This window comes from Mustela putorius, unplaced genomic scaffold (genome assembly GCF_011764305.1).
Source record: "Mustela putorius furo isolate JIRA1106 unplaced genomic scaffold, ASM1176430v1.1 tig00003853_pilon_pilon_pilon, whole genome shotgun sequence".
NCBI lineage: Eukaryota > Metazoa > Chordata > Mammalia > Carnivora > Mustelidae > Mustela > Mustela putorius.
The window spans coordinates 41571696-41585504 of record NW_025422005.1 but is presented as its reverse complement, the minus strand read 5'-3'; the positions used below and the strand labels follow the sequence as shown (position 1 = coordinate 41585504).

The following is a 13809-nucleotide window of genomic DNA, read 5'->3' as shown; positions in this document are numbered from 1 at the left end:
GCAGTATTTTCAAAATTTCCCCTTTATTAGTAGAGATCTCATTTGCAACTCTGAATATGGCTACTGCTGAGCCAGTGTAATCTTAGAGAATCAGGTTGGAAAGTTTAATTTCATCAAATTGTTTGTGGCTACCTAGTTAGAAAGCGAGAGTTATGGGGCTGAGATATCCAACTTTCCAAGTCCAGTACAATTCTTACCATGTCAATCAGCTCAAATACTCACCCTTTCTGGGCTGATTGTGAATACTGATAGCCTGGGTCTGATAATTTCCGTCATCATTCTGTACACACACAAGATGAGAGTCTGCCTTCTCATTGAAGCAGGCACCTCCTGCCAGGACATGCTCATTGGACTTGTTCATGGCTTTCATCATCTGTAATCAAAGAAGAGCGCTAACTTTCTTATTCTGCCAAAAATGGGCATTTCTTTTGGTCTGGCAAAGCACAACTCCTTTACCTCAAAAATAAAAAACAATAAGGAAAACACAGTGAAAAAGCAATCACCATTGGAAAAAAAATCAACTTTGGGTACCTGGGTGGCTCAGTGGGTTAAAAAGACTCTGCCTGTGGCTCAGGTCATGATCCCAGCGTCCTGGGATAGAGCCCCGCATCGGGCTCTCTGCTCAGCAGGGAGCCTGCTTCCCTTCCTCTCTCTCTGCCTGCCTCTCTGACTACTTGTGATCACTGCCTGTCAAATAAATAAATAAAATCTCAAAAAAAAAAAATCAACATACACAAAGATTTCCTGTGTAGTTTATAGGTGATTTGTGTTATAACCTAAGTAAGCACATGACATATTTTGTATTTATCTTTTTGGTATTTGTGTTGCACTGAACTCAAGTAACATTAGTTTAGCTAATTACAGTAATTTCTCCCACCCACTGGATTCTCTGAGGATATACACACTGAAATTCTAAGTCAAAAGAATGTTCCATATGTAAGTACATCTGCCCTCTTCCCATATCCACACAAAGGAGTGTTTTCCTCTAGAAATATATAAACTCTATTGCTTAACTTTACTGACTCACATTTGAAATCTTCAGTGAAATCACTTAATAATATGTTGCTTTGTGTTTTTTTCAAGTTTTTATTTAAATTCCATTGAGTTAACATACATAACTTCTCCTGGTTACACTTAGATACAACACCCAGTATCATCATAAGAACTACCCTCCTTAATACCCATCACCTATTTAACTCACTCCCCTGCCAACCTCCCCTCTAGCAGCCTTCAGTTTGTTATTTGTAGCTAAGAGTCTGTTTTATGGTTTGCCTCTTTTTCCCCCTTATGTTCATGTTTCATTTCTTAAATTCTACATATGAGTGAAATCACATGGTATTTGTCTTCCTCTGACTTATTTCACTTAGCATAATACACTCTAGCTCCATTCACATCGTTGCAAAAGGCAAGAGTTCATTTTTTGATGGCTGCATAATATTCCATTGTATATAGACACCACATCTTCTTTATCCATTCATCAGTCGATGGACATATGGGCTCTGTCCATAATTTGGCTATTGTTGATAATGCTACTATGAACAACGGGGTGCATGCGCTCCTTTGGAACAATAACTTTGTATCTTTTGGGTAAATACTTAGTAGTGCAATTGCTGGGTTGTAGGGTAGTTTTATTTTCAAGTTTTTGAGCAATTTCCATAGTGCTCTCCAGAGTAGCTGCACCAGTTTGCATTCCCACCAACAGTGCAAGCAGGTTCTTCTTTCTCCACATTCTTGCCAACATCTGTTGTTTCCTGTGTTGTTAATTTTAGCCATTCTGACAGGTGTGAGGTGGTATATCTCATTGAGTTTTAATTTGTATTTCCCTGATGATGAGTGATGTTGAGCATCTTTTCACGTGTCTGTTAGCCATCTGGATGTCTTTTTTGGAAAAATGCATGTTTTTGTCTTCTGCCCATTTCTTAACTGAATTATTTTTTTGAGTGTTGAATGTGGTTATGTTCCTAATAGATTTTGGGTACTAACTCTATCAGATATGTCATTTGCAAATATCTTCTCCCATTCTGAAGGTTGCCTTTTAGTTTTGTTGATTATTTCCATTGCTCTGCAGAAACTTTTTATCTTGATAAAGTCCTAATCATTTTTGCTTCTGTTTCGCTTGTCTCTAGAAACTTACCTAGTAAGAAGTTGCTGCAGCTGACATCAAAGAGGTTGCTACCTGTGTTCTCCTCTAGGATTTCAATGGTTTCCTGTCTCATATTTAGGTCTTTAATCCATTTTGGGTATTTTTGTGTATGGTTTAGGAAAGCGGTCCAGTTTCATTCTTCTGCATATTTTTGACCAGTTTTCACAGCACCATTTGTTGAAGAGATGGTCTTTTTCTCATAGCTAATATAATCTTCAATGGGGAAAAGCTGAGGGCTTTTCCTTTAGGGCCAAGAATAAGACAGGGACGTCTACTCTCACCATTGTTATTTAACACAGCAAAGGAAGTTCTAGACTCAGCAATCAGATGACCAAAAAAAGTAAAAGACATCCAAATTGGCAAGGAAGATGTCAAACTTTATTTTCAGATGACATGATACTCCATGTAGAAAACCTGAAAGACTCCACCCAAAAATTGCTAGAACTGGTATATGAATTCAGCAAAGTTGCTATAAAATCAACATACAGAAATCTGTTACATTTCTATACACCCATAATGGAGCAGCAGAAGGAGAAATCAAGGAATTGATCCCATTTACAATTGCACCAAAAATCACAAGATACCTAGGAATAAATCTAACCACAGAGGTAAAAGATCTGTACTCTGAAAACTATAGAATACTCATGAAAGAAATAAAAAAGACACAAAGAAATGGAAAAGCATTCCATGCTCATGGACTGGAAGAACAAATATTGTTAAATGTGTATGCTACCCAAAGCAATCTACATATTTAATGCAATCCCTATCAAAATACCACCAGCATTTTTCACAGAGCTAGAATAATCCTAAAATCTGTATGGAACCACAAAAGACCCTGAAGAAACAAACCAATCTTGAAAAAGAAAAGCAAAGCTGGAGGCATCACAATTCCAGACTTCAAGTTATATTACAAAGCTGTGGTGATGAAGACAGCATGGTATTGGTACAAAAACAGATACACAGATCAATGGAACAGAACAGACACCCCAGAAATGGACCCACAACTATATGGTCAACTAGTCTTCGACAAAGCAGGAAAGAATATCTAATTGAAAAAAGTCTCTTCAACAAATGATTTGTTGTTCTTATCAAAAGATTTAAGATAGTAATTCTGAACCTAACCTGAAAAAACTCACAGGCCACCATTTTATATCTACTAAGCAAATCTGAACTCATGTTATCTCGGTAATAACTCTGGCTTCTGACTGAAACAGGATAGTGATAATTTGTTTTCTAGTTTCCATTTTTTCCCTCATGCCATCCCATTTGTCCATCTTCCTGATTCAACCCTTTACAAGGCTTTAATCTTTCAAAAATCTAGTCCAAAAGTTTTGTTTTACTCAGCTCTTCCTCTTACATTACAAACTGCAGTACTACAGTGTGAGAAATACCAGATGAGTGTTCTGACAACTTTCTGTATCAACACAGTCAAAACAAAATAATGTGAGGTGAAATTCACATAAATAAAATCAACCGTTCCAAAGTGAACAATTCAGTGGCATCTAATACATTAACAATGGTGTGCAATAATAACCTTTACTTAGTTCCAAAACACTTCCTTCACTCCAAAGTAAAAAACCTTCCTCTAACTGGTTTCTTCCTCTCCTAATTTTAACCACCAATCTGCATTCTGTATGAATTTATTCTGGCTATTTCACACAAATGGGACCATATAATATGTGACCACTGTGTCTAGCTTCTTTCACTTATGTAACATTCTGGAAGCTCATCCATGGTGTAGCATGAACCAGTACTTGACTTCTTTTTATAGCTGAATTATACACATGCACATATACACATACAATATACACGCACCAGAGTTTATCCATCTATCCATCCAGGCACATTTCGGCTATGCCTATCTTTTGACTATTGTGAATAGTGCTACTCTAAGTGTATGTGTGGATGTACTTGTTTGTGTAACTGTTTTCAATTCTTTGGGATATATACCTGGAGGTAGAATTGCAGGGCCATACAGCAATTCTATGTCCAATTTTTTTTTCTTTTTCTTTTTTTTTTTTTTAAAGATTTTATTTATTTTATTTGACAGAGAGAGAGATCACAAGTAGGCAGAGAGGCAGGCAGAGACAGAGGGGGAAGCAGGCTCCCTGCTGAGCAGAGAGCCCGATGCGGGGCTCGATCCCAGGACACTGAGATCATGACCTGAGCCGAAGGCAGTGGCTCAATCCATTGAGCCACCCTATTGTCCAATTTTTTGAGGAGTTGCCAAACTGCTTTTCATAGTGGAGGAACCATTTAATATCTTCACCAATAACATATAAGGGGCCCAATTTCTTTATATCCTTGTTGACACCTGTTATTTTCTGTTGTTGTTTTATAGCCATCCTAGTAGGTATGAAGAAGTACCTCATTATGGTTTTGATTTGCATTTGACTAATAATGTTAAGCATCTTTTCATCTGCTCATTGGCTATTTGAATATCTTCTTTGGAGAAATGTCTATGTAAGTTTTTTGCCCATTTAAAAAAAAAAAGAAGAAGAAGAAAAGAAAGATTTCATTTAGGGGCGCCTGAATGGCTCAGTCAATTAAGTAGCTGCCTTTGGCTCAGATCATGATCCCAGGGTCCTAGGATCGAGCCCTGTGCTGGGCTCCCTGCTCAGGGGGAGCCTGTTTCTCCCTCTCCCTCTATTCCACCCCTTGCTCATGCTTTCTCTCACTCTCTCAAGACAGAGCAAGCAGGGGGAGAGGCAATGGGAGAAGGACAGACTCTCAGGCAGACTTCATGCTGAGTGCAGAGACCCATGACAGCTGGATCCCACAACCCTGAGATCATGACCTGAGCTGAAACCTACAGTCAAGCACTCAACCACTGAGCGACCCAGGTCCCCCAAGTCCACTATCCATTTCAAAAAATACATAGTGTCGGGGAGCCTGGGTGGCTCAGTGGGTTTAGGCCTCTGCCTTCAGCTCAGGTCATGATCCCAGCGTCCTGGGATAGAGCTGCGCATCCGGCTCTCTGCTCAGTGGGGAGTCTACTTCCTCCTCTCTCTCTCTACCTGTCTCTCTGCCTACTTGTGATCTCTGTCAAATAAATAAATAAAATCTTTTAAAAAATACATAGTGTTTTATTGGTTTCGGGTGTACAATATAGTCATTCAACAATTCCATATATCACACAGCGTTCATCACAACAAGTGCACTCCTTAATCCCCATCACCTATTTAACCCACCTTCCACCCATGTCCCCTCTGGTAACCATTAGTTTATTCCCTGTTCTCTGTAATTAAAAGTTGTTTTCTTCATTTGTTTCTTTCTCTTTCTCCCCCCTTTGCTCATCTGTTTTGTTTCTTAAATTCCACATAAGAGTGAAATCATATGGTATTTGTCTTACTCTGACTTATATCAAAGCCTTATACTCTCCAGTTCCATCCATGTCCTTCCAAATGACAAGATTTCATTCTTTTTGATGGCTGAGTAATATTCCACTGTGTACATACACCACTCTTCTTTATCCATTCAACACTTGATGGACATTTGGGCTCTTCCATAATTTGGCTATTGTAAATAATGCTGCTATAAATATAGGGGTGCATGTACACCTTTGAATTCATGTTTTTGTATTGTTTGGGTAAATACCTAGTACTGCAATTGCTGGGTCAGAGGGTAGTTCTAATTTTAACTTTCTTTTTAAAAATTTATTTATTTGAGAGAGACAGAGAGTGCTCATGTGTGAGTGGGAGAGAGGCAAAGGGAGAGGGAGAATCTCCAGCAAACTCCCCACTGAGCACAGAGCCTGAAGAAGAGCTCAATTCCACAACCCTGGGATCGGGACTTCAGCCAAAATCAAGATTCAAACGCTTAATCAACTGGGCCACCCAGGCACCATATCTATTTTTAACTTTTTGAGGAACTTCCAGACTGTTTTACACATTGACTGTACCAGTTTGGATTCCCACCAATGATGCATTAGTGTTCCTTTTTCTCCAAATCCTCACCAACACCCAATGTTCCTGTGTTGCTGACTTTAGCCATTCTAACAGGTGTGAGGTGGTATCTCATTGTTTCCCTGATGGTAAATGATGACGAACATCTTTTCATGTGCCTGTTGGCCATCTGGATGTCTTACTTAAAGAAATGTCTATTCATGTCTTCTGCCCATTTTAATTAGATTACTTGTTTTTTGGGTGTTCAATTTGATAATTTCTTTATATATTTTGGATATTAATCCTTTACTGGAATAAATCATTTGCAAATATCTTCTCCCATTCTACAGGTTGCCTTTTAGTTTTGTTGATTGTTTCCTTTGTTGTGCTGAAGCATTTTAATTTGATGCATTCCCAATAGTTTATTTTTGCTTTTGTTTCCCTTGTCTCCACGGACATATCTTTAAAAAAGTTGCCCTTTGCCCATTTTTTAACGGGACTGTCTTGTTGTTGAGTCACAATAATTCTTTGTATCTTCTAGATATCAGACCCTTGTCAGATGTATGATTTGCAAATATTTTCTCCCATGTGTAGGCTGTCTTTTCACTTTCTTGTTAATGTCTTTGAATGAAAAAAAATTTTAATTTTTATTAAGTCCAATCTATTTTTTCTTTTGTTACTTGTCCCATTGTAAATTATCTGAGAATCCATTGCCAAATCCAAAGTTAAGAAGTTACCATCATGATTTATTTTTTTTTCAAAGAGCTCCATCATTTTAGCTCTTATATTTAGGCCACCGATGCATTTTCATTTTTAAGATTTTATTTAATTTGTCAGAGAGAGAGAAAAAAAGCTCAAAGGAGGGGGAGCAGCAGAAAGAGGGAGAATAGCCTCCCTGCTGAGCAGGAGCCCAATGCAGGACTGGATCCTAGGACCCCAGGATCATGACCTGAGCCGAAGGCAGATGTTTAACCAACTGAGCCACCCAGATGTCCCCACTGATCCATTTTCAATTAAGTTTGATATATGGCGAGTAGGGGTACAATTTCATTCTTTTACATGTGGAAATCCAGTTGTCCTAGCACCGTTTGTTGAAGGCTATTCCTTCACCATTAAATGGTCGTGGCCCCCTTGTCAGAATCAACTGACCATAAAAGTATGGATTTATTTCTGGATTCTTAAATCTATTCCATACTAGTACCACACTATTTTGATAACTGTAGTCTTGCAGTAAGTTTTGAGAATGGGAAGGATGACTCCTCCAATTTTGTTCTTATACAAGATTATTTTGGCTTTGGAGACACTTGCAATTCCAAAAGAACTTGAGTACTGGCTTCTTTTCTGGGGAAAAAAAAGGCTACTGGAGTTTTGATAGGGCTTGCATTGGATCCGAAGATCCACTCTGAATGATATGTCTTCCCATTTATTTAGGTTTTCTTCATTTCTTTCAGCAATGTTTTGTAGTTTTTAAAGTATAAGTCTTTTACTTTCTTGGTTAAATTTATTCCTAGATAGTATATCAATACAATTCTAAGATATCATGATCTCCTGGCTTTATTTTGTTTTGTTTATAACTCTCGAAAAGTTAGTGTTTTAATATATTACTACATCACCAGAGGCATCCAAATAATAACTGAATATTCCTCTCACACTGATATTTATCAACCTCACTAATTCAAACCACTTCTGTCAGGGTTTTCCAAAGATTACTTTTAAGGAAATTTTCTGCAAACACGGTAAGTCAGCAGAAGAGTCCTATTTAGCAAAGTCAACTGATAGACTAATCTAGGTTCTCATTTGCAGTTTATATTTGTATCACATGAAGAACTGCTATAATCACATATAATTTTAAATTAACATATAATATATTCTTTGCCCAGGTAATTTTTTTTTTTTAAGTAAACTCTATCCCCAACCACAAGGCTCAAACACATGATCCCAAGATCTACTGTCTGAGCACGTCAGGCAACCCCACACAGAGCAATTTAAAGAATGTTAAAAAATAAAAAAATTAAAAATAAAAATAAATAAATTTAAAGAATGTTAGATCATTTCTTCTAAATCATTAGGCTAAAGTGGTTTCTAACTTTGTCTACACTAAGCAGATTAATATTCTCAATTCAGACATTCTAAATAAATTAGCTAGCTTCTAAGAAATAATTTCCCCAGATGTCAATTTCAAGCCCAATGAGAAAAACAAACTTCATACTTCTTTATAAATGAGCACTTTTACCTTCTTAAAATCACGTGCATATATACCAAGAGTTTCCCAGATATGCAAAGGACTTTGCTGACCATAAAATAAAGTTACTTTTGTCATATGATGATACAAATATGCAACTTTCTAGTTGTGCTATTTCTCTGCTCTATTGATTCAAACTCTGTAATATCTCCTCTATCTATTCCTATTTTCCCCAGAGTTCAAGATATAACTACCTCTTGGGGCGCCTGGGTGGCTCAGTGGGTTAAAGCCTCTGCTTTCAGCTCAGGTCATGAACCCAGGGTCCTGGGATCAAGCCCCGCATTGGGCTCTCTGCTTGGCAGGGAGCCTGCTTCCCTTCCTCTCTCTCTGCCTACTGGTGATCTCTGTCTGCCAAATGAATAAATAAAAATTAAAAGAAAAAAAAAGATATAACTACCTCTTTTCTTCTGGACAATAAGGTTTTTCTGTAGTCATTCTCTGTCAGTTCTGATTCATTTCACACAATGTTTCCATATTTACCAAAGCACAACGCTGATCATGTCAATCTTTTCTACCCTGCCCTCTGCTCAAAATAACTAGCTTCCCATGCTCTTACTCCATACCAGCTTTCCTGTCTTGCTTCCCTTCCTACCATATCCTTATTTGCAGGACTACTTCTTGATGTGCTACCATTTCCTATCTCTGAGCTCTTTAGCCTTCCCTTTCATCCTCCGTATCCAAGCACCTAAAAACTCTACCCCCCAAAACAAGGCCTAGTAAAAATACCAATTCCTGCATGCAGTCTTCTTGAATTCCCAGACACCAGTATGACTGCTTCCTTCTTTGAACTGCCATAGCACACTGTACTTCTTAAATCATCAACATTCAGCTTTGGATTATGATTAAGAATAAGAATTCAAGTCAGACTGCCTGTATTACTGGGCTTTGCTATTAACTCTGTGTGCCTTTGGGCAAGTTACTTAATTTTCCGTGTCTGTTTCCTCCTCTGTAGAGGTGATAATAAAAGTAACTATTTCATACAGTTATGAGGATTAAATAAATAAATATTTATAAAGTGCTTAGAATAGCACCAAGAACACAGTAAGTACTGATGATGTGTTTGCACTAAAATTTGTAGACCTGTTTCCTCTACTCTGCTTATAAAATTGTAAAGCAACCTAAAAATCAGTAGCAAGTAATTCAACCAAGTACCTCTTACAAGATAATGGGATTCAGACCCTTCCTAAAAACTGGGGAATTAGTGCAAATGACATACCAGTAAAAGGCAAGGAAACAATTGCTGTGACAACAGTATGTGCAAAATAGCATCCATGGAAGGTCAACCTTGAGCCAGGAACTGGGCTAAATGCTACTCAGGTCTTATCTCAAAAGGCTATTTTAGCATATCAAGTGAAGGTACAGAACCTTTTTCTTCCTGTGTTTCCCATCCAGAGTCCAGCCATCCCCGAAGATTATAACTGTTAAAAGCCAGTTAAAAGAATACAATTCTAGGAATGATTGTGTTGAGGAATGTATGAAGAGTTAAACATCTAATCCATCTCTGAATTAACGTGCCACATGCTTCAATTTCCTGAATCTCATGTTAAAAGGACAGTTTATTTAATCTTCTGATTTAAAGTGGAAAGGAATTTATATGCACGGAAGTTCCAAAGACCCTGAGGAATAGCTACAATTTCTATATACTGTGTAAGGCTTGGCACAGGGCCTTGTTTACAGTAGGTGCTCAATAAATATTTGCTGAATATACTAATTAGTTAACCATATTAAATAGGGATGGATTTGGAGTTATTCATGAAGTTATATGGAGAGTAAATGTTGTTAGCATGATTTAAAAATTTTTTTTTGGTTCATATATAATTGCAGTGTCACATAGATTAGGTACCTAGTAAGTTTTAACAATTTAATTCTATAAACATTTATCAAGTGATTGACAATGACTTTAGGTAGAAAGATACTGCAGGGACATGGAAAATTTATGAAAGCTCTGTACCAGAGATAAAATGAAGAAAGAAAGATCTCTGCCCTCAAGGGACTCAAAATTCAGAGCAGAAGGGGTTTCATACTCATCAGCTATACAAGATACATGAATAAAGAAAGCTAGGAAAACAGAGGAAAGAAAGAATGATACTGTCTGGGGAATGGAGAATCTAGGAAGGATTCCTAAAAGGTAAAACATTTGAATTAGCTATGAATTCGGATAAAGAGAAAATCAAGAGTGAAGGGAAAGAAATTGAACTGAGAAAAGAACACTGAGTTGAGTAATGATGGAATAGAGAAGAATATCCTTGCCTGGAGATATTCTGGAACAATATAAACATCTTTCCCATCAGCTGGAGTTCACCTGTGTCCTGAAGCTAGCACCCATATTCAAGTCCTCTGGTACATTCCCTCTAAACCTACTTTGTGGAGGACTATTATCATGAGTGGATGTTGTACTTTGTCAAATGCTTTTTCTATATCTACTGAAGTGATCATATGGTTATCCTTTCTCTTGTTGATGTGATATATCACACTGATTGATTTGTGAATATTGAACCACATTTGCACCCCCCCACCGGAATAAATCCTACTTGATCGTGGTGAATAATTTTTGTTTGGTGAATAATTTTTTTAATCTATTGTTGAATTTGCGACTCCTTTCATTCTTTTGAAAAGAGGACTATCAGCTCCTCCTCCCCTAAGAGAAAAGAAATGTATTCTTTGAAAGCCAGAAAATAAAACATTCCTCAGGACAGATTTTAGGGCCATCTGTTCTTGCTAGTGCTACAATGAACCTATGAAATCATGATTTTGTAAGTTCACATTTCTCTGAAGAATATGCGTAGCCTTGAATTAAAATAAACCAAAGCTCCTATTTCAGTATCACAGAGTAGGAAGGAATCTCAAGAGGCCATCCAGCCTAAATTATACTAGATGGGGAATTGTACAGACATATAATTTCACAGAGTCTTGCATTATATCACAACCAACATAAATTTCTCTATTCTTTGGTACCTGAGTAAAGGATTAATAAAACTTTGAGACTTCAGATTTTGACATTAGGCTAATTCTTTGGCTCTATTCCCAAAGCAACCTGATAATAGGTTGAATGCACACTATATTAAAAAAACAAAACAAAACTGGATTTTTTACAATTATACTTAAAATTGACAAAACATACATATTTAAAATGTACAGTCTGATGAATTTTGACATGTGTATACCCCCATAAAAACAGCATTTGAAATCACTCTCTACTCTGCTCCATTGATCTGTATGTATGCATTTACAGCAAAATAATACCATCTTGATTACTCTACCTTTTAAATAACATCAGGTTATTATTAAATAACATCAGGTTATTAACATCAGGTAGCACAAGTACTTGAATTATCTTCTTTTTTCAAAGTTGTTTTGGCTAGGGGCATTTGGGTGGCTCAGTCAGTTAAGCATCTGCCTTCAGTTCAGGTCATGATCCCAGGGTCCTGCAACTAAGCCCTACATCAGGCTCCCTGCTAAGCAGGAGGTCTGCTTCTCCCTCTTCCTCTGACCCTTCACTGCCCCCCACTTCGCTCATGCTCTCGCTGTCAAATAATAAATTTTTTTTTAAAGTTGTTTTAGGGGTGCCTGGGTGGCTCAATGGGTTAGGCCTCTGCTTTCAGCTCAGGTCATGATCTCAGGGCCCTGGGATCGAGCCCCATATCCAGCTCTCTGCTCAGCAGAGAGCCTGCTTCCCCCATCTCTCTCTGCCTGCCTCTCTGCCTACTTGGGATCTCTGTCAAATAAATAAATAAAAATATTTTTAAAAAGTTGTTTTAGCTATTCTATATTCCTTGTATCTCCATATAAATTTTAAAATCAGCACCTCAATTTGAAACAACAGCAGCAGCAACAACAACAACAAAACCCTGCTGGCATTTTGACTGAGATTGTGTTGAAGCTACAGCTCAATCTGGGGACAACCAACATCTTAACAAGATTGAATCTTCCAATCCATAAACACAGTATCCCTCTTCACTTATTTGGGTCTTCTTTCTTTCTTTATTTTTTTAAGATTTTATTTATTTGTGAGAGAGAAAGAGAGGAGGGGGGGTAGGGGGAGAGAGAATCTAAAGCAGACTCCACACTGAGCACAGAGCCCAATGTGGGGCTCAATCTCATGATCCATGGGCTCATGACCTGAGCTGAAGTCAAGTCAGAGGCTTAAGCTGAAGTCAAGTCAGAGGCTTGACTGAACCACTCAGGTGCCCCATAAATTCTAATTTCTGAATGTTTATTATTAGTGTACAGAAATATGACTGATTTTTACACAAGGATCTTGCTAAATTCACTTATTAGATCTGATAGCCCTTTTGTAGAGAGAGAGAGTAGGATTTCCTACATAGTAAACAATCATGTTATCTGTGAAGAAAAACAATCTTTTTTCCAGTCTATATTCATCTTATTTTGTCTTCTTGTTAATTTTGTCTATTCTCGTCTTATTACATTGGCTAGAAGCTCCACTGAAATGGTGAATAGAAGTAAGAGTTGACATCCTCTCCTTGTTCTTAATCTTAAATAGTAAAGCATTTACTCTGTCACCATTTGATATACTAATTGTAGGTTTTTCGTAGGTGTGTTTATTAAGTTGTAGAAGTTCTCTTCTACTGTTGGACTGCCAAGATATATATACACACACATACACATTTTGAATGAAAGTAGAATTTTGTCAAATTCACATCATGTGATTCACCTTTTTACATCCTGCTAATATGGTGAGTTACAGATTGATTTTTGAATGTTAAACCAACTTAGTGTTTTTGGAATAAACCCCACTTAGTCATGATGTACCCTATCATTTTGTGTTTTGCTGGACTGTATTTACTAAAAACGTGTTACATATTTATGCAACTATCTTCATGAGGGATACAAGTCTGCAGTTTTCATTTCTTGTAATCCCCCCCCCCCCCAGTTTCGTTACTAGTGTAATGCTGGTTTTATAGAATGAGATTCCCTCCTCATCTATTTTCTGAGTGTTTTTTTTTTTTCAGAAGTGGTGTTATTTCCTCCTTTATTGTTTAGTAAAAGTCACAAGGGAAAGCATCTGGACCTGTGCCTTCTTTTTTTTTTTTTAAAGATCATTTGAGAGAGAGAGAGAGAGAGGGGAAAAGCATGAGTTGGGGGGAGGGGACAGAGGGAGAGTGACGCACACTCTCCACTGAGCATGGAACCAAATGTAGGGCTTAATGCCAAGAACATTAATATGGAACATTAATATAAGAACATTAATATCCTCAGATCATGATCTGAGCTGAAGCTAGACACTTAACTGACTGAGCCACCCAGGAACCCTGGAATCTGTGCTTTTCTTTGTAGGAAGGTTTGTGACAATAAATTCAATTCTTTCATTAAATACAGGGATATTCAATAAATACAGGGAAACTCATGGTATGCTTTCTGAGGTATGATACAAAAGCTTGACATTCAAGGAATTTGTCCATTTTGGCTAAGCTGAACATTTACTGGCACAAATATATTAATAATATACCCTTGTTGCTTACTGTCTACAGGACTGGTATTGACAACCCCCCTTGCACATCTCATAATGGTATTTCGTGTTC

At 37.5% G+C, this 13809-nt stretch overlaps 1 protein-coding gene across 3 annotated transcripts in view; it reads right to left on the bottom strand.

Moving 5' to 3' along the window:
- ZFYVE9 (zinc finger FYVE-type containing 9) overlaps nucleotides 1-13809 on the bottom strand; it is a 202779-nt gene that overhangs the window by 13594 nt on the left and 175376 nt on the right. For all 3 annotated transcript variants that reach the window (XM_004774466.3, XM_004774465.3, XM_045064515.1), the window contains one exon: nucleotides 223-373. In XM_004774466.3, the coding sequence (XP_004774523.1) occupies nucleotides 223-373 (151 nt within the window). The remainder of the gene's footprint in view (nucleotides 1-222; nucleotides 374-13809) is intronic.